The sequence below is a fragment of the Adiantum capillus-veneris genome, chromosome 5 (genome assembly GCF_014529385.1).
Source record: "Adiantum capillus-veneris isolate H3 chromosome 5, ASM1452938v2, whole genome shotgun sequence".
In the NCBI taxonomy this organism is placed as follows: domain Eukaryota; kingdom Viridiplantae; phylum Streptophyta; class Polypodiopsida; order Polypodiales; family Pteridaceae; genus Adiantum; species Adiantum capillus-veneris.
The window spans coordinates 135,208,965-135,231,201 of NC_140935.1; the positions used below are offsets into that span (position 1 = coordinate 135,208,965).

At 45.7% G+C, this 22,237-nt stretch overlaps 1 protein-coding gene across 1 annotated transcript in view; it reads left to right on the forward strand.

Annotated features, from left to right (window-relative positions):
* Positions 1-391: 391 nt before the first annotated feature.
* The window catches only part of LOC147458147 (uncharacterized), a 38,950-nt gene continuing 17,104 nt past the window's right edge, over positions 392-22,237 (forward strand). Inside the window, exon 1 of the mRNA XM_086511767.1 lies at positions 392-752. Within this exon, the coding sequence (XP_086367893.1) occupies positions 495-752 (258 nt within the window). The 5' untranslated portion in view covers positions 392-494. The remainder of the gene's footprint in view (positions 753-22,237) is intronic.

A 22,237-nucleotide genomic window follows, 5' to 3' on the forward strand; every position in this document is an offset into this window, starting at 1 on the left:
GCTCCTGATGTCAACCTGCCGGGAGTTGCCGTGAGTTGGGAGAGGAGAAGGCAATTGGCTCCTGATGTCAACCTGCCGGGAGTTGCCGTGTTTTTATTGTTAATTTGACGGCGCAACTTTACAGCGCTATTTTTTTTAGAGCTTTACTGGGAGATGAGGTGCAGCCACGTGGGTTGCTGAGGGGCCAAGGAGCGAAAAATTGCCACTTCGCTAACGAAGTAAAGACCACCACCTTCATATATAGTTGAAGGTGCTCCATGCATGAAGGTAGTTATAATTGTAGAATGTGGCGGTGAAGGAGTGGGAGTAGTGGGAGGGGTCCGATATGCACTATTGTTGCACAATCTGTGGCCTTGTAAAACTTGCTAGTTTAGAGGAAGCAATTGGGGATTCAACAAGCTTCCTTCTAAACCTCGCCTAAACCTTCGCGTATTCAAGCAGTAAGTTAGGTCAGCCTCGCTCTCTCTCTCTCTCTCTCTCGCGCGCGCGCACTCATGACGTCAGTTCTCCGCCGTATGCCACGCTTGTTGTCGTCAAGGTCAAGGCGCATGTTCTCCACCGATGACATGCCTGCCCATGACGCCACAGTAAGCGAGTGGATACGTTACAGTGCGAAACTGCTGAAAGAATCCAAACAAGCCGAGGCAAGACTGCTGACAGAAGCCAGCAGTCTCAGATGCCAGCAGGTAGAGCTTTCCTTGGCTCTTGAGGATGCACGGAAGGAGCTACTCACCTATAAATACAAGTTACAGGTATGTTGTCCTGACATTGCTCTTTACGATTGGATAAACCTGAAAACCAGGCTAGAGAGAGAGAGAGAGAGAGAGAGAGAGAGAGAGAGAGAGAGAGAGAGAGAGAGAGAGAGTTGTAGAAGGAAGTTCTGGGCCTCTCTGCTGCAATTTATTTGAAGAATGGAGGAAAGCTAGTAGAACATGAGTTGGATACACATTAAAAATTGAAGTACAAATATATCATGCACATAATTACCATATCCTACAATCAATGTACTTCTATATATTGCATCTAGGGCTGATAGGTTACTATATGGTACTACTCGTCTTCCATATTAATGCAACATGTTTTAGCTCTACATTGCAAGGCTCTTCCCACCTAGTACGTTATGTGTCCTACAACTATCACCATGGGCATTCAATCTCAAAAGAACTCCAACTCATCAGCGAATAATATTCCTATGTAAAGCTCCCACAATATTATTGATCCCTGTCAATGCACGCAATCCTGCAACAAATAACTTTGATGCGTGTCAACTCACGGCCAAGTGTGACCAGCTCAACCTCCAAACTAAGGGGGCGGAGCGAAACCACAGCCCACTGCGGGTGATAATACTCAATACAAAGGAGTGCGAGAGAGTACTACCTTGCTCCCTCAAGACCTGCTCTTTGAACTTGCACCACTCAAAACGTGCTCGCTGACCCTTCTTCAAAACATACAGCTCTCGGCGTCCCTTTTGGTCAGTTCGCGGCGTCCAAGACCCGTGCTGGGCATACTTGGAAATCCCTCCTATAAGCGGCGATTGCACCCTGCGTAGGGCTCTGATCGAGCGCGAAGGCGTGCTTGTTTGAGGAATGAAAACTTGTTGTCTGAGCTGCTCTGGGAACACGCAGGTCCCGGCCTGTTTCGTTTTTTTGCATGTCCGTATCTTTAATATCCTTAGGCCTTTCCAAGGTCCTAATTCCCTTTCACACGTAACTTACCACCAACGATGTTGAATAATTTAAGGGGCCTTGCCCACATACTACCATCCAAAAGCCATCTTCTTAGAAGACTCGAATCCCGCACTATTGGTTCCTTGTGGGTTACGAGTGCTCGAGGCCTCGAGAGTCGAAATCGCATCAAAGGGCTGAGAGTTAGTGGAGGGTCTCGAGACGTCCTTTGAAAAGAAGACCCGTAGCAGGCTATGAGCATCAAGAACCACAATACAAGGCTTTTGCGTGCATGGCAATGGATGATACATGGTACTTAGAGGCTAAAGCTTTCGTCAAGGCAATCAAGCCAATCTACGAAGTTTTATGCATCACTGATATGGAGGGCAGCACTATGGGGTTGCTCTATGAGTACATGGACAAGATTGGAGAGGCTTTTGACAACATCGTCTCCCTTTCTCACTAAAAGTAAGCGACTTTTTAAGTTTATGGTTGTTGATTATAATTTATGTATAACTTATGGGCACTAACGATGTTAGTGGGGATGCCGTGGTATTTAGTCAATACTATGCATGATGGACTGATGGTTATATTGTCTTGTGGGTGGCTACCATGTGTCAATACCTTGCGCTTTTCTTTAAGGATGAATCTAGGCTTATCCTGATTTGTGGATTCATCTAGGTATATAATTTATGTAGAATTGTGTGTGTTTATGGTTACAAACTTATGGTTTATGTATTTTCCAATCTAGGGTTGAGGAGCTCCGATGTGTGTGGAACACACGATGGGATTGGTTTCATAGACCAATCCATGGTGTTGCATATGTATTGCATATATTATGGTCTAGTCGAGAGCAATATCATAATGAGGAGCTAGAACATGGCAAGTGGAGATACGCAGTGTTACAAGCGTGGACATCCCTAGAATACAATAGCAACACACGAAACACAAATTTCAAAATCACCGAACTTTACTAAAATAAGAGAGTCGACATGGCAGAGCGGAGTTCCCCGCCCATTGCTCACATCAAGGTACAACTCCCGAGGGTTCTTTGCTCTCAGACTCTGCATCTAGATGTTCTGCAGAGAGGCCCCAAGGGTTCTTTATAAACAGTACAAGGGTTGCCTAAAAGTAGAGCCTCAAAAGCACTTTCCCAAGAGCACTAAACCCTAAAAGCTTTAGGTTCAGAGCACTTAATCCCCAAAAGCATTTGCTCAAAAGCTAGCGCTAGAAATTGCAAAAGCAACGAGTAAAAATTGCGGAAATCCGTACAGCTTGCCACGTGGCACCAACAATGCAAAACGTGAAAATCCATACGACCAACCACGTCAGCATGTGAGCGCAATTTACTAAAATCTCTCCAAAGTCCAAGCTCTGTCTTTTAGGGTTTTGGGCCCACGGCCAGTGCTTCATAAGTTCTTTCAGTTGGTCAGTTCAGTCTCTCTTGTCTACTCGGCCATTTCTCTTCTAGTTGGTCATGCCACATCATCACTCTGTGACATTTCCCCCTTTGAAAGAATTGTAATCGCCTTCAATTTTGCGTGCAAAAATAGTCAAAGGACCGAAACTCTCTTTAGTAGATATTGACTCTACGTACTCATGCACCAAACTCCACCAATCCAACACTTCTACAAAGACATCAGTCACTAATCAATCGCATTTTTGTCGAGGGTCTCAAATACAAATCCTGATCATTGTAACCGTTTAGCAATCACATGCAAACCGCATTGATCTCTTCACGGATGTCTTGATCTACTAAATCTTGTTAGTATCAGGTTCATATCTTTTCACTTCACATTGCAACCAAGCAAACCATGCCCATGACCATCCCCAGAAGACAATACATCCACATAGCATGCAATGCACAAAATCACACACTTAGTTCATAATGAACACCATGCTCAATCATTAAATCTAGCCATCTCATTTTGTCCAAAACTCTTGATACACCTAGATCATTGTGCAACCATCTCATCCTTCCGGAACTCTTGATGCACTCACACTAGTATCCAGTCATCTCATCCAGATAGACATTTTGATGTACTTCAATTCACATTCAGTTCTCATCCACTTAGCCATCACATCCAAATCTCATCGATCCCTAACAGATGTCTAGATGCACTAAGTTGAAATCATTCACGAGACAAAATGTTGCAACATTTCATCTTTCTCTACATGTCTTTGTTGCTAAATGGACTATTTTCTTATTTTCTCGAGTAATTTCTTTTTATTGAAATTAGGATATTTAGAGATGTGCACTTGAATCGTAAGGTTAGGAATTGTAGATCTACTGGATTTATTAAAGCCATCAGTAACGCAAAACTCTGATGCGTCATATGATGGGTAACATTAAGCATCGCGAAGAGGTTTTTCCGTTAGTTCGATAGAAGAGACCGGGAAACAAATATTTCTGATGCGTCACGTGATGGGGTGACGGGAGCATCGGAAACGGAGTATCTCGTTGGTTTGGCAAGAAACCCGAACTTGAAAGAGGAATATGCGTAAAGATGCAAGCACAAGAATAAAGATGGGTTCTGAGAAGCTTTTTAAGAGAAGATTTTCTTAAAAGGTGTTATACTTTAACGAGTTTTCCGGGTAGAAGCAGACGCTTTCCCGTGAGGAATCTATGTTTGCATTGCATTTGTGTATGTGGTTGCATTCAGGGACGCTTGGGAAGTGCTGTGACAAGCATTGTTTTTAACTTATAATGTTTTATTGAGTTTTTCGGTAGGTTCATACCAATTTTAAAATATGTCGGCCGTCCACTTAATAAGTGGGCAGCCACTTAGAAAATAAAGCAACAAAACCAGGCAGCAAATTCTCTCTCCCTATTTGGGTAGAACAAAAAAAAAAAAAAAAAAGGAAAGATCCGCCGCGATCTCTACGCGGCAGCCTTCAGGGTTCCATTTGGAATAGACTCTGCTAAACCAAAAGCTTCAAGGTAAAGTTTCACAATGTGAGGAGTATCTGCTAGGTACTCCTCCTCCATACACTTCGCATCCAATGCAGGACAGTTCTTGAATGTAACCAAGAACCGCCTTCTCACTTTACCCTTAATCTTTCTGTCCTTATGTGCCAATATCTGTTTTGGAACAAGGATCTCCGCGTTTTCTTCCACTTCGGGTTGCTCATCAGGCTCCCCATCTTCAGGCACGTCACCTTTAAAAGGCTTCAGGAGACTCAAATGAAAAGAATTGTGAATCCTCTAAGTTCCAGGCAGCTTCGGTCGGAACGAGACATCATTTATCTTTTCGAAGATCTGGAAAGGTTCGTAGTACCGCATACTAAGCTTTGGAAAAAGCCTCCCCTTTCCCTTTTTCTTTCTTAGGCGTGCCTTCTCAAAACGTAAGAGTACCCAATCATTCTCCTTCAATTTCAAATTGCGACGATGACGATCTGCTGCCTTTTTTTGTCTTACTTGAGATTTCTGCAAAGCCTCGCGGACCTTGGCAAAAGCCGTGTCCGAGTCGCGCGTGTACTCATCGGCTTCAAAAGTCTTATCTTTCGTGCTTAGGAAGGGTGGAACCTTTGTAGCACCTTCAATAATCTCAAATGGCGACTTCCCCATCGAAGTGTGTATCGTGTTATTGTAGGAAAATTTCACCAAAGGTAGATACTTTTCCCATTGAGTCTTCTGACCCGAGATATAAGACTTCAATAAATTAAAAACCATTGAATTGGCAATCTGAGATTGCCCGTCAGTCTGCGGGTGGAAGGATGACGAGAATTGCAACCGCGTGCCAATGTTCTCTTGAATAGCCATCCAAAACAAACTCGTGAATCTGGGGTCCTTGTCGAAGACAATCGTCTCGGGCATGCCATGTAATCTGAAGATCTGGGCCACAAACAGTCTCGCTAAGTGATTCGGCTTGATTGTTTTCTTCCTTGGAATGAAATAAGCCTGCTTGCTAAATATGTCAATAAAAGTCCAGATACCATCTTGACTACTCTGTGTTCGGAGATCAAAAATGAAATCTATTGCAAGGTTTGGTGGGTATGGGCAAAGGCTGTAACAATTTTTGTGCTTTAGGCTTGTCAAACTTGACCTTCTGGCATACCAAGCAACTGCGCACAAACTCGTCCACATCCTTCTTGAGTCTCGGCCAATAGAAGTATCTCTCTACCCCTTTCAAGGTGGTAGCAATGCCGCGGTGACCCGTAAAAGACGGACAGTGGCAATCGGTCATAACCTTTTCCCTCAACGGCTGTGTAACGCACAACATGGTTTTCCTCATCAAGTAGCCATCCCGAATGGAATATCTTGCTACTGTCTCCCCATCCCGTATTCGTGTGAAAATGTCTGCAAAATCTGTATTTGTGGCATACTGATCGCCATATCCTCGACGCTCCTATGATGTATCGCGGAAATAGCCAGAATCAATGGCTTCCGAGACAAAGCATCTGCCACCAAATTCTTCTGTCGTTGCACATGGACAATCTGGAAGTGAAACTGTTAGAAGATGTTCGCCCACCGCATCTGCTTTTTCGATAGCTCTTCTGCAAGTTCGACAAAGTCAAAACTGGTCCTGTAGTCAATTTCCCTTTCAAAGTCTGAAAGGCAGTCACCTTTGTGGGTCCCCACGAGAAAGGGACTCCTTTCTGTGTCAAGATATGCAAAGGGGAAGCAACCTCTGCAAACTTTCTACTGAACCGCCTGTAGTACGAACACAAGCCCAAGAAGCTTCTAATTTCATGGACATTCTTCAAATCAGGCAAATCACGAATAGTCTCTATCTTGGCCGGGTCCATTTGCACGCCTCGTCCTGAGACAATGTGTCCCAAAAAGTGTTATCTTTGGTAGGAGAAAATCACTTTTCTTCGCATTTATCACCAACTTGTGATCTTGTAATGCCTGAAAGACCTGAAGCAGATGTTCTCTATATTCTGCGTCATCCTTGGAGAAAACAATGATATCGTCAATGAAAGTGCCAACAAATAGTCTGTACTCTCGAAAATCCTTGTCCATCATCATCCGGTCAAATGTCCCAGGAGCATTGGTTAGTCCAAAAGGCATCACCAAAAACTCAAATAACCCAAAAGTCGTTCGAAAGGCTGTCTTGTAGACATCTCCCGGGGCGATTCTGATTAGATGATATCCACTCTTCAAATCAATCCTGCTAAAGCACAAGGATCCCTGTAATCTGTCGAGTATATCATCAATCCTAGGAATCGAAAATCTGTTCTTGATGGTGATTTTGTTGAGAGCTCTACAATCGATGCACATTCTCCAAGATTCGTCTTTCTTCAAAACCAACAACACAGGAGAGGAGTACGGTGAAGTACTAGGCTGGACAAGACCCTTTTCCAAGAGGTTTTTCACTTGGTTCATAATTTCTTCATTCTAGGCTCGGCTCACACGGTAAGGTGGCTGCTTCAGTGGTGTGCTTTGAGGTATTAGATCAGTAGTATGATCTTTAGGACGAGAGGGTGGTAACTCTAGTAGGCCCTCTGAGAAGCAATCGACATGAGTGTGGAGAAAATCTTGGCGTTTTTTATCAAGTTGAGACATATTTGTCCTATTCTCATCATTCATCTCTCTCAAGAAGATCGAGTAAACAAACAGACCGGATTTCGTTAATTTTGAAATGGACGAAGCCGATAGAATAGGGATAGACTCGCCCTTAAGTTTTACATCTAGTACAATGGTCTGCCCTTCTGTGTAGTCAAAGTCGCTTTTCTCGCCCGATAGTTGACCATAGCGTTGTTCTTGTGGTACCAGGGAATTCCCAAGAGGACATCACAACCTTCCAAAGGCATTATGTAGAGGTCCTCATGCCCCAAATACCCTGACAATGCAACCGAAGTTTGCCAATGACAGGTGTAATGGCTATGTCCCTGTCGGGTGCCTCTATAAGTGGCTCTGCTAATGGTCCCATCTAATCGGGTGTGATCTGGAGCCGCGCCGCCAATTCAGGTGAAATGAAGTTGGCCTTAGCTCCTCCATCAAAGAAGATGAGGGCTTCTTGGTCTTTTACTTTGCCCCAAGCTCGCCAAAGTTCTGTACTCTCGTCCATCGTGCTTGGGTTAGTACCCACGCAATCTGGAACCAGTCTTGTTTTCATCTTGTCTTTTCGTCCACGTTCCTCAGCTGCTTTTGAACTCTTAGGCCTTTCTTCGTCCTTGTCGTTTTGTTCTTTTGGTGCCTTTTTAGGGCACTTCGTGGAGAATGCCTAGTTTCCTCGCATCCAAAGCACTTCCCCTCTATGATGTAAAGAGCCCTCTCTTGAGGAGTGAGTTTGGGTCGTGCATCCTTTTCTTTCTTTTCTGGGTTGCTCTTCCTCTTTCTACTTTTATTTTTTGGAAGTCTGTTCGGCCCTTGCGTCATGATTTCATCTGTGGGGTAGGTCATATTGCCTGAGTGAATGGCAAAACCCCGTTTTGCATGAACTCATCAGCTCCTGAATGGAAGCTGACTTTTGTTCTAAGCTGTGATCTCGGATCTCTTTAGGAAGACCTAATGAAACCGGCGCGTGGGGCGGTAGGCGTTGGCTCTCACCCGAAATTCTTTACTTTAGACACACACACACACACACACACACACACACACACACACACACACACAACGTGCAAAGGAAACCTGCGACGGGAATTAACACTTGAATACACGCACGGCTCGGAAGCTAGAATGCCCCGAGTAGACGCCGACAACCTGTAGGCCCCAAAATTGGCGCGTCTTTTGGTATTTCTTTATTCTTTAAGAGGGTACATTACAAAGAAGAGTCCCGGGAATCCTTCACCTGTATCTCGCAAGATACTTCCTGATTTGGCTAATTTGGCCAAATTTCGGCACCATAACAGCCCCAAAACTTGCATGAAACCAATTCCCCTGCTAGAACTCGCTTGCACTGGCGTATACCCTCTGATTGCTGCCCAAAAACAGTAAATTCAGTACGCTGTATTTACTGGTTTTTGCCCTGTTTTCAGCCCCAAACAGTCCCCTAACTGTCTTCTGGCAGTGGGGCACAATTTCCAAGTGTTCTGGAGTCCGTATGGCTGAAAAAAGTTAAATTACAGCGCATACACAGCGCTGAATTTGCACCTGTACGGTGAGGTTATGACCCTCACCGATGGCTGCTATGGAGTAGCAGCTAGCTACCCCTGTTCCTGCTCAAGGAGGCTCTTGCCTCAGCACAAAAGCATGAACCCACACAGCTGTACATCAATCAAATGAAGAGCCCTCTTATGGGGCATCACATAACTGCACGTAGGGGAGAGAGAGAGCAGTGTGTAGCGTGCAGGGCATCACTCTTAGCACCACATTGTACATAAGAGGGAAAGGAAGCACTCCATAGCTCTTAACCTGTGACAAAGAGCTTCAGAATGAGCCTCCCAGCTATAAATTCAGCGCTACCTATTATTTGCATTGGAAAGTGCACAAAAATGTGACACTTGGCGCATTTACAAGCATTTTCCTGTTTCAGGTTTGCCGCTTAAAAATATCCCAACTGATCGCCCAGTTGACTTCACGGCAGAGTTGTAAAGTGTTCCCCTAATCATACCAGAGGTAATGACGCGAACACATTTTACAGCCCAAAATAGCAGTTCCCTAAATATTAGGAGATGCTTCCGTTGGGCTCCCACTGGTCTTCTGACCATCTATCCTCATTGGGACCGCATCCAAAAATGCAATGTGGCCCAACTGTCGGATACTTTCTGTTGGTAGTCACACCTTGACTTTAGGCCTTTATTGAGTTCACTTCCTAGTATCCACCAACTTGCTAAGTGCGATGGGGGAACCTACATGACCTTGCTCTGAGCCTAGACATCCTCTTACTATACGAATTCCAGTGCCGACCACTTCCCGTCTGCGGGTGAAACTACCGTTCACATTGGCCATACAATGTCTGACCGTTTGCTACTTCTGAAAGAGGGTCTCAAAAATAAAACAAAACCCATTGGAAAGAAACCAACAACTAAGGTTAGTAGTTGCCACATCCTTGTGACATAGTTAACAGCTGCCATGTCCCCGTGACATACCCCCCTCTTGAAATCGCAAACGTCCTCGATTGCATACCATAAATACACGCCATTGATGATCTTGTGCTATGAACACTCTTTTATCATCGCATGTATCCGCAAGAAAGGTCGCACACAGATATACAAATGACTTAATGAGACCTTCATACTTTTGCCATTTTCATCTATTACAGTGAATTCATATGTACATTTGATGTACTAGCTCTATCATTACCCCTCCTTTGTACACGCTGGGTTGGGGCATAAGTAGGCTGTAACCCAAAGGCTTCAAGGTAAAGCTGCAATACATTTGGTGACTCTGACAGTTCATGCTCTTCCATCCACTTTGCATCCATAGGCAGATAGTTCTTGAACTTCACCAAATAGCGTCTTGCAACTTGTCCTTTAACTTTTCTGTCTTTATGTGCCAGAACTTGCTCAGGTACCAGGATCTCATCAAGTTCCTCAACTTCTGGTTGATCCTCATCTGGCATATTTTCTGGCACATCACCCACGAAGGGTCTTAAAAGACTCACGTGAAACGCATTATGAATCTTCCACGCATCAGGCAATTTCAGCCTGTAAGCCACGTCTCTGATCTTGTCAAGCACTTGAAAAGGCCCATAGTAACGTATGCTGAGCTTAGCAAACAGCCGTTCCTTGCCCTTCATCTTCTTTAACCTCGCCTTTTCGAACCTTAACAGCACCCAATCACCAGGTGATAATAGCAATTCACGACGGTGACGATCAGCAGCCTTCTTTTGTTTTGCCTGAGTCTTCTCCAAGGCAACTTTAATTTTCTTGTACATTTCATCCATGTTCTCAACATATCGATATGCCTCAAAGATCTTGTCCTTTGTATGCAAAATGGGAGGAACTTTTTTGCCGCCTTGAACAATTTCAAAAGGTGCTTTGCTAGTAGACGAATGCACCGTATTATTATACGCATACTCAAGCATAGGCAAATACTGTTCCCACTTGCCCTTATTATCAGACACATAGCATTTGAGCAGATTTAAGACAGTAGAATTAGCCTCTTCTGACTGCCCATCAGTTTGTGGATGAAACGAAGCCGAGAAGTTGAGCGTAGTGCCCATGTTCTCAAACAATCCTCTCCAGCAATCTGGTCATGCGAGGATCACGATCACTGATAATCGATTGTTGCATACCATGGTACTTAAACACATTGTACATGAACAAGCGTGCCATCTGATTAGATTTTATCTTCTTCCTGACAGGGATAAAATGGGCTTGCTTGCTGAACCTGTAGATAATGGTCCATATACCATCATTCCCTGTTGGCGTTCTCGGAAGATGAAAGATAAAGTCCATAGCAATGCTTTCCCATGGCTTATCCAGAATCGGCAGTGGTTGTAACAACCCTGGTGCCTTTTGCCTGTCAAACTGGACCTTTTGGCAAACTATGCATGCTCGCACAAAGACATCCACATCTCTCCTCAAGGTAGGCCAATAGAAGAATGTCTACCGCTTTAACTGTCGCATCAATACCACGATGCCTTGCATACGGTGGGACATGACTCTCTTCCATAACCTTATGTCGCAATGGCCTAGTGACAAAGCATAAAACCATCTCTAAGGAGGTAGTGCTCATGATGTTGCCCCTCTTGCAATTGTTCAAAGATCCTTGCAAAATCTTCATTAGTAGCATACTGTTCCTTCATGCCATCTAACCCATGATGATAAGGAATTGACACAGCTGAAATTTGTGGCTTCCTTGATAACGCATCAGCCACAACATTCTTCTTGCCTTCCACATGCATAATCTGAAAGTGCAACATGGAAAGAATGTTTGCCCATCGCATATGCTTTTCAGACAAACTTTGACTATGTCAAGAAGTATCGCAAGGTCTGATGATGTGTTTGGACAACAAAATCAGCACCTAAAAGGTAGTGCTTCCAGCTAGAAAGCGCATGAATCACAGCCAAGAGCTCTTTCTCATAGACCTGCATAGTCCTCTTTGGGCCTTGCAAAATTCGGCTTTCATAAGCTACTACCCGTCCATGTTGCATTAGCACTGCTCTGATGCTACTGCCACATGCGTCACACTAGACCACAAATGACTTCCTGAGATCTGGCAAAACAATTAGTGGATCTGAAGTCAACTTGTCACGTGAATCATCCCAACCCTATGTGTCCGTGGACAAGCTACACCACAGCAGGGTTCAGTCAGTTCAGTCAAGTCTAGATTAGCAGTGATCTGGCACTTTTGTGAGTCTATTCGTAGACCGTGCATGCCCAGTCACTTAGCATAGATGCATATCCTCCGGTTGCACACAACATGATCATCGAAATTCCCATCAGAATCCATTAGTATCAGTTAGGGGAATCTTCCAGTGCATTTAGCCTATTTTCCTATTTATTGGTATTTTCACTTATTATTTTTAAGTGACTTTCCAACAAAAGTAGGTAGGGCAATTTTGCTAAGTTAATACATAAGCAAAGCCAAGTTATCACTTTCTAGCAGAAGAGGCAGCAGGAGGAACTATTTTTGATAAACTTTCTATAGTAGGAACACAATCCCAAGAAGCTTCTAACATCGTGCACAGTCTTCAAGTCTGGCCATGTCTTAATAGCTTCGACCTTTGCGGGATCCATTCTGACATCATCCTTTGAGACTATGTGGCCAAGAAAGTGGATCTCTTCCAAGAAGAATTCACTTGTCTTAGGATTGACAAGTAACGTGTGGCTGCGTAGCTCTTCGAACACAATGGTCAAGTGACGCCTATGCTCCTCTTCTTTCTTCGAATACACTATCATGTCATCGAAGAATGTCCCAACAAACTGTTGATGCGAGCGGAAAATCCGGTCCATCATTCTGTTGAACGTGGCAGGAGCATTTGTTAGCCCAAACGGCATCACTAGAAACTCATAAAGACCAAATGTCGTTCTAAACGCAGTCTTGTGCACATCCTCTGGCCTTATACGAATCTGATGGTACCCACTCTTAAGGTCTATCTTACTGAAAATTGCAGCACCCTCTAAACGATCGAGAATATCATCAATTCGAGGAATAGGAAGCCTATTCTTGATGGTATTCTTATTCAACGCACGTTAATTAATACACATGCGCCATGAGCCATCCTTCTTCTGCACTAGGAGCACTGGGGAGCAAAAGGGTGAAGAAGTAGGCTGAATCATCCCCTTCTCTAATAACTCCTTAACCTGGCCCATAATCTCTTTCTGTTGCGCCGCACTAACCCTGTAGGGAGGTCTATTTGGTGGGCTACACCCTGGCACCAAATCTATCCGATGGTCCTCAGGTCTCTCTGGCAGCAATTGCGACGGTAATGAATCAGAAAAACAGTCACTAAACTTTTACAAAAATGTTGACCTTTCATTATCTAACACAGATAAATTTGACTGATCACTATCTGAGACATCAGGTGCAAAAATCAAGTACACAAAAAGATGATTCTTAATTACAGAAGTGATAGCAGAAGCAGATACAATAGGGACTGACTCTCCTTTATGCTTTACATCCAAGATGTGAGTTTTGCCCCTATGCTATACAATGATCTTTTTGTTGTAGGCATCCAAGACTCCATGCACTCGGAACATCCATGGGATCCCCAACAAGGCGTCACAATCTTCCAGCGACATGATATAGAACTCTTTTGTGTCCACATACGACTGAATATGCAGACGCAGCTTTCCAATGATGGGAGTAACACACTCTGAGTAGCCAAGACATGCCAAACGTGCCTGTGCTGTGTACCCCATCTCTTCAGCTCTGATGCCCGGCTTCATAGCTAACTCTCGTGAGATAAAGTTCGCTTTGGCACCTGGATCAAAGAAGATAAGTGCCGTCTGATCCCTAACTTTACCCCATGTCCTGCATAACTCACTGGCATCTGTACTGGGCTTGTCACCCACCATGTCTGGCATCAAACCTGCCGTGGGTTTAGGCTTCTTGCCTTTCTGGTCTTCTTTATCCTCTGAGTCAGCTGGCCTTTTCCTTTGTGGACAATTGATAGCAAAGTGACCAGGCTACTTGCATATAAAGCATTTGTTTTCAGTCATTAGGACCTTCTTTTCCTCGAGCGACTTGCGCAGAAAAGGCTTCCTTTTCTGTTTCTTTGCCTGCGCTCCAAAAGTCCCGACTGAATCCTTGTCTCTGGTGGCCTTTTCTAACCCCTGTGATGCATCAGGAGCCGTTTTCGCAAAGAGCTTCTTCGCTGAATTCTTCTTTTGCTGCCCTCCTTTGTGGTTGCTCGGAAACCCACTGTCCTCTCCTTTCAACAAGGCAAGAACAATGTTCGCAACTTCCATAAGCTGAGTGAGGGTAGCCACTCTGTTCTTGGTACAGTAGTCACGAAGCCCTTTAGGTAGCCCACAACAATACTTCTCTATCTGCTCTGTCAATGGCACAAATCTGTAGGAGGTCACTGAGAGTAACGCTTTACAAAACCTCCTATTGTACTCCAGCAAGCTCTTGCATGAAGCTGAAGTAAGCTGGTGCCGATCTGTCATGACGTCGGCTTCAGATTCATTTGACAGCCAAGCAGATGCAAACATTTGCTTGAAAGTAAACCCAAGTGGCAGGTGCCTGTCCTTGCATGAACAATGTCGTCCACCATGCAAGCGCATTGTCCTTTAAGAAAGTGGCAGCTTTCCCGACTTTCGAGGCCTCTGTGAAATTCTCTCCTGCATAAGCTGTATGAAACTGCTGGAGGAAGGTAAGAGCCTTTGCTTTATCTTCAAAGCCACTGAAAGTACTGAACTTTATAGCTGCACCACCCTCTTTGTAAGCTTTTGGCTTCTCCAGTGCCCCCAAGTTGTCATAAGGAATGGTCTGCAACATGGGCATTGTAGTAGGGATGATCGGCACATCTTGGCCATTCACATTTTGCGTCAGAGGTGCGATATCTGGTTGCTGTCCAGAAAAACCAGCCTTGCCAAAATGACCCTGTGGCACCCCAAACTAGCCGTGGTTGCTCTGAAAACCTTGCTGCATGCCGATTTCACCATACATGGGGTTTGGCATGATGCCTTGCATACCCCTAAACACTGTTCCTGGCATGTACGGCTAACTTCCAGGTGCATAACCAGCCATACTTTGGAACACTGATCCACCCCCGAAATACCCAGGATGTACCGTGGGTGGTGGAAAAACTGGGTGCATAGCCTGGTATCCAGCTCCCTGTCCATTCAAGACAACATGCTGGCTCTGAAAGGTGGCGGGCTGAGCTGGCATTACCTGTGGAATAGGCGTTCTAGCCACCTGTTCAAGTGCGGGAGGAACCTGTTTTGGGGCCCCTGACTCCGCAGCATGCGAGTGTTCCCTTTCCTCCTGAGCCGCATGAAGTACCTGGGCTTGAGCCTCAACGAGCTCTGTACGCGGCGTAGGTTGCCTATTTTGCTGTTGCACTGGTGGTGCTTGCAAGAAGTCCATAAACCTTGGATTCTGCACCAGCAGCGAAAAGACATTCACCGCGGCAACTAATTGAGTCATGAGCGCATCATCCTCAAGTTGCCTAGTCATAAAGCCCTGTACTACTGGAGGGACATTCACATTGACAGGAGGTACAGACTGACGTAGCCGTGAGCTCTCGCCAATCTCGAAAACCATAGGGATCTCTTGCCTGTCCTTTGAAGAGGAACCCTCTTCCATAATGTCCTTCCCTTTGTCGGCCATAGTGTAATCCTGCGTTCGTGCACTCTGTGTCTTTACCCAAAACAATCCAGGCTCACTCTTTAAGGAAAAAGTGATTGATGTCCCGGCAACGGAACCATGAAACCGGCCCGTGGGGCAGTAGGCATTGGCTTTCACCCGAAATTCTTTACTTTAGACACACACACACACACACACACACACACACACACACACACACACAGAGAACGTGCAAATGAAACTTGCGACGGAAATTAACACTTGAATACACGCACGGCTCGGTAGCTAGAATGCCCCGAGTAGACGCCGACAACCTGTAGGCCCCAAAATTGGCGCCCCTTTCGGTATTTCTTTATTCTTTAAGAGGGTAAATTACAAAGAAGAGTCCCGGGAATCCTTCACTTGTATCCTGCAAGATACTTCCTGATTTGGCCAAATTTCAGCAGCATAACAGCCCCAAAACTTGCACGAAACCACTTCTCCTGCTAGAACTCGCTTGCACTGGCATATACCCTCTGATTCCTGCCCAAAAACAGTAAATTCAGCACGCTGTATTTACTGGTTTTTGCCCTGTTTTCAGCCCCAAACAGTCCCCTAACTGTCTTCTGGCAGTGGGGCACGATTCCCAAGTATTCTGGCGTCCGTATGGCTGAAAAACAGTCAAATTACAGCGCATACACAGCGCTGAATTTGCACATGTACGGTGAGGTTATGACCCTCACCGATGCCTGCTTTGGAGTAGCAGCTAGCTACCCCTGTTCCTGCTCAAGGAGGCTCTTGCCTCAGCACAAAAGCATGAACCCACACAGCTGTACATCAGTCAAATGAAGAGCCCTCTTGTGGGGCATCACATAACTGCACGTAGGGGAGAGAGGGAGCAGTGTGTAGCGTGCAGGGCATCACTCCTAGCACCACACTGTACATGAGAGGGAAAGGAAGCACTCCATAGCTCTTAACCTGTGACAGAGAGCTTCAAAATGAGCCTCCCAGCTATAAATTCAGCGCTACCTCTTCTTTGCATTGGAAAGTGCACAAAAATGTGACACTTGGCGCATTTACAAGCATTTTCCCGTTTCGGGTTTGTCGCTTAAACATATCCCAATTGGTCGCCCAATTGACTTCGCGGCAGAGTTGTAAAGTCTTCCCCTAATCATACGGGAGGTAATGACGCGAACACATTTTACGGCCCAAAATGGCAGATCCCTAAGTTTTAGGAGATGCTTCCGTTGGGCGCTCCCACTGGTCTTCTGACCATCTATCCTCATTAAGACCGCATCCAAAAATGCAATGTGGCCCAACTGTCGGATACTTTTTGTTGGTAGTCACACCTTGACTCTAGGCCTTTATTGAGTTCACTTCCTAGTATCCACCAACTTGCTAAGTGCGACGGGGGGACCTACATGACCTTGCTCTGAGCCTAGACATCCTCTTACTATATGAATTCCAGTGCCGACCACTTCCCGTCTGCGGGTGAAACTACCGTTCACATTGGCCATACAATGTCCGACCGTTTGCTACTTCAAAAAGTGGGTCTCAAAAATAAAATAAAACCCATTTGAAAGAAACCAAGAACTAAGGTTAGCAATTGCCACATCCTTGTGACATAGTTAACAGCTGCCACGTCCCTGTGACACCCAAGGTGAATCGCTCAATTTGTTCTTTGAACGAGATCTTCTTAGATGAAGAGGCGGGTAGAAAAGAGCTCCAGAATCTCTCGCAATAATCGTCCACTGTGTCCTTGTGGTCATCCAAAGATGGTTCCAAGCAGTTCTTATGTCGCGTTCATACTCTCGAGTCAGCCAAGAAGAAATAAAAAGCCTTTTGAATTTCAGCCATTTAACCGGCACTGTCTTGTTTAATAGAAGCGTGGACCACCAAGTTGGAGCATTTCCGTTAGAGTAAGAGGCAGCCCTCTGAATCTTGGAGATCTCTGAGTAACGCCCTCTTGAGAAAGCTATGTTAAACTGCTGTATAAAAGACAAAGCCTTCGAAGCATCTCTATAACCAGAAAATGTATCAAATTTAATTGACTGTCCACCTTCCTTAAACACTCGTACTTTCTTGCTTTTATCTTCTAGAAAGTCATACTGGTTAGGTTTATTAACATTCTTCTTTTTTTAATAAAAGCTGCTGTCGTCAGAGTCCGAACTATATGAAGACGAGTCCTCTGTAGAACTGTCAACCACGGAGCGAGATTTAGGCTTCTTTGCCTTTTTCTAGCCCTTTCCGAAGTTTTGCTTTTTGTTTCGCTTTTTGCCTTTTCTGCCTTCTTCGCTGGAGTCAGAGGAGCTAGAAGAACTGTAAGAAGAAGAAGAAGAAGAAGAAGAAGAAGAAGAATTGGGTACTCCTTCAAATCGAACACGCTTCTTCTGCTTTCTTGCCAATGAAAATGTAGACCGACGACCCAAATAACCCGGCAAGTCAGCGCCTTTCTTCTTTTTTTTGTTGTGTTTTTCTGCTTTGTTTTGCCCGTCAAAAAGCTGAGCAATTCGTGCATCAACAACCTCTTCTAATTCTTGCTCTGTATACATCCTTGGAGTAGGAGGTTTCTTCAGGGCGAATTTGAGGGGTGGTTCTGTGGTCTGCCGCCATTAAGCATGCACCTCGTAGAAGGAGGTCTGGCTCATAAATTTTGCAAATTTCGGGTCCTTCACAAAATTTAGCATTATCTTTGTTGCATCGCTGATCAATCGTCAACGCTCCATCTCTTTGATCTCCGCCTAAGTAGGACGAGGCGGGCCGTACTCCTCGCATGAATCTTCGTTGTGAACTCTTCCCGCATCTCCGGATGCAGAGGAAGTCGATTGATCCCTGTCTAAAGCCATAAGTGTTGTGTAAAAAGGATTGGATTTCCGGTTGAAGAGAAACCGGTCGTGCTCTTATACCATTGTAACAGACCTGGACACTCCAAGGCGAGTTTCTACCGCAACACCACAAGAATACACTTCAAAACAGTTCACAGTTCACAATTTATTCGACACTGGCCCCGCGGAGTTCCGTGCCTAGAGATATTGGCCCCAAATATTGGCGCCCCTTTCGGTATTTCTTTTTGTATTAATCTACAATATAAGCGAGTGGGAGGCTCTCACTCTCAGACTCTGCGTCCAGATGCTCTGAGAAGTGGGAGGCCTGCCCACTTATTTAAAGGTTTACAAGGGGATGCCAAAAGGAGAGCCGCAAAAGCTGAGAATTAAAAGCTTTTAAAATAAAGCATATTCTCTCACAAGCCTTGGGAAGAAATAGAACAAAGCTTTAAATAAGTAAAGCTCCCTCTCTCTCAAGCATGGCGTAGATTCTACGTAATTAAAAGCTACCAGCGGATTTCCACTGGTATATCCAGACGGATGGAACATAGCACATACCGTGCAAGGCAAAGAGCGGTCTATGATGACCATGGCAACGAAGGCAAAAAGCGTTCCACAGAGGACCCGGATGAGCCTAAGAAGCCAGGGTACCGGAAAACGGCTTAAGTATCTCACACCGAAGCAAGTACAAACCTTCAAAGAAAAAAGAAGGTGTTTCTATTGTGGTGAAAAGGACATATGAAGCCTGACTGTTTGACAGCAACGGTAGGAACAAGCATCTTCGAAGAAGGAACAATCGAAGAAGGAACCCGCTACACCGAGCTTGAATTCCATTCCTGATATGCAAGGGAATACAGAAACCGAGAAAGGGAATATGCAAGGGATGATATGCAACCGAGAAAGGGATATGCAAGGGAATACAGAAACCGAGAAAGGGAAGCGCCAGCTCCTTAAAGCGCCAGCTCCTTAAAGGCTGGGGATCTGTGAATAATTAGCGGGTATTGATCCTCTACGACTCTAGATTGACGGACAACTTCATCTCACTAGAAACTGCAGAACGCTTGGGCCTTACACCGGCTCAGCTTGGAATTCCGGTCACTTCCGGATCGGCATTCGAGGGGTTGACCACCAATGCAAACTCCCGTGCAAGGACAACTCAATCCCCGGATTGGTGAATACAAGGACAACGAATGCTTTTTGATGGCACCTGTCGCGGCATGTGATATCATCTTGGGTATGCCATGGCATTACCATATCCAACCGGTCCCTGATTATGTAGAAAAGACCCTCGCTTTTGAGCATGAGGGCAAGAACATTAAAATTTTTGCTGATGCAGGGGATATCTCCATTAAGAAGGAAATAAAGAAGTACGTTTTTGCTTACTTGATTTTCGCACGTAAAAGAGATAAAACTAATGAGGGTTCGCTCTCTAGTTTGGAAATTAAACGTTTTCAATTTCTTGAAAATTATAAAGATTGTTTCACAGATACTCTACCAAACAAGCTACCTCCGGAACGTCTGCAAGATCATTGCATTGATCTCGTACCAGGTAGCTCTCCCCCAAACCTACCCCCTTATCGGGTTAGTCTTGCTCAACAAGAGGAAATTTTGAAGCAAGTCAATGAGCTTCTGGAAAAAGGTCTAGTATGACCAAGCCTCTCCGATGGGGAGGTGTCAAATGGTTCGCGGAAATCCACAAAGCAGCAGTAAAGCCTCGTCTTCCGCACCTTTGTCCAATCAATGAGGCAGCGCAGAACGAAGATGTGGTCGATAGTAGAGAAGGTCCGCCTGAACCCTACCTGGCCAAGAGCCCGTAGGCCCTCAACCTCCCCGTAAGAACTAAGCTCAGCCTCAAGAACTGCCCCATATAGCTTGGGCATTGTATGGCCGATCATGATACTCCTTTATTTCCCAGGGTCCAAAGTGTCTCAAGTCTTTTGGATCAGGACAACGGTGTGCCTGATCCACTCCTCTGGGGAGGCTTCCCCTATAGCCTGGTTGAATGCATGTGCAATCCCCCCCCCCCCCCCCCCCCCCCGATTGCAACTCCATGTGGTATGCATGTCAGTCCTTCTGAAGTAGGCCATTGTGCCATCTCGTTATATATAAGGAGACAATGCTGGGAGCCTAATCTGAGCAAATGGTGGCTCTACTCTGTGGAGCGAGCTGTGTTTGCTGAGACTCTCATGGTGGCCTCCTCTTGTATGGTGAATAGTGCCACCGAATCCTCTGTGTCGTATGTCTTACACTGATTCCTACCTGTCTTGGCGTTGAAGTCTCCCATAAGGAAGACTTTCCCTAGTGTAGTGTACTCCATAATCTCATCTGACAAGCATGTGGATGGGGATGGTCTCTCCTTCCTCTCCCTTGCTGTCTCTGTGGTAGCGAATCTGGAGCATGAGGGGGCGAAGTAGTAGAGGGCTATGTAGAGAGTCGTGGCCTGTGATAGCTCAAAACGGATCCAGAGGTAACGGGCCTATGGGTCTCGTGCAACAATCTGTATCCTGCTCTGGAATCCCCATCTGAAGAGTACAACCACCCCTCCCGACCCTTGTGGTGGTGTGCTGGTGGGTGCTCTCTCGATGTGAGGACCATAGCTACATGGGACGGCGGGTCGGGGTTGGGAACGAGTACGGGGACGGAACGGCAAAAGTCAGGAAATAGGGACGGGGGTCGAGACGGCAAAAAAAAGAAGAAGAGTTTTTTTGGCATTTTTTGACCTTCACACATGCCACACACATAGAGCATCACTTTGACCACAAATTACATTAAATAGACGAAAGAACATGAGTCATATAGACGCAAATGTGCTAATAAAACATCGAGAAATGAGGACCCCTCCCATCCCCTGCCGTTCCCTCCCGTCCCCTCCCGTTCGCTGTCGTCCCTCCGTCCCCTGCCGTCCCCTGGACGTTTTGCCTGCGTTCCTACTTGGCAACCCTTTTTCCGTCCGTCCCCACCCGTCCCCGTCCCGGAAATGGGCGTCCCCCGTCCCTAGGGTCCGTCCCCTCCGTCCCCTGTGACTATGGTGAGGACTCCCAATGAATTACGAAAGCCTTGGATCTTTGGTAGACTCCGCTCTGGACTCTCAAGTGTCTCTGTCAGAAGAATGATGTCCCGTCCTCTCATCACCTCCTGAAGTCTCTCTGGGTGTGTCCATAGATCCCTGTTGCAGTTCCAAACCGCGAGGTGGATCTCCACATGTGTCCCATAGGCCGCGAGTCCCTATCCGATGGTCTTGACATTCACCGCGGCAACTAATTGAGTCCTGAACGCATCATCCTCAAGTTGCCAAGTCATAAAGCCCTGTACTACTGGAGGGACATTCACATTGACAGGAGGTACAGATTGACGTAGCCGTGAGCTCTCGCCAATCTCGAAAACCATAGGGATCTCCTGCCTGTCCTTTGAAGAGGAACCCTCTTCCATAATGCCCTTCCCTTTGTCGGCCATAGTGTAATCTCGCGTTCCTGCACGCTGTGTCTTTACCCAAAACAATCCAGGCTCACTCTTTAAGGAAAACCTGATTGATGTCCCGGCAACGGAACCATGAAACCGGCCCGTGGGGCGGTAGGCATTGGCTTTCACCCAAAATTCTTTACTTTAGACACACACACACACACACACACACACACACACATAGAACGTGCAAAGGAAACCTGCGACGGGAATTAACACTTGAATACACGCACGGCTCGGAAGCTAGAATGCCCCGAGTAGACGCCAACAACCTGTAGGCCCCAAAATTGGCACCCCTTTCAGTATTTCTTTATTCTTTAAGAGGGTAAATTACAAAGAAGAGTCCTGGGAATCCTTCACTTGTATCCTGCAAGATACTTCCTGATTTGGCCAAATTTCAGCAGCATAACCGCCCCAAAACTTGTACGAAACCAATTCCTCTGCTAGAACTCGCTTGCACTGGCGTATACCCTCTGATTCCTGCCCAAAAACAGTAAATTCAGCACGCTGTATTTACTGGTTTTTGCCCTGTTTTCTGCCCCAAACAGTCCCCTAACTGTCTTTTGGTAGTGGGGCACGATTCCCAAGTGTTCTGGCGTCCGTATTGCTGAAAAACAGTCAAATTACAGCGCATACACAACGCTGAATTTGCACCTGTACGGTGAGGTTATGACCCTCACCGGTGCCTGCTCTGGAGTAGCAGCTAGCTACCCCTTTTCCT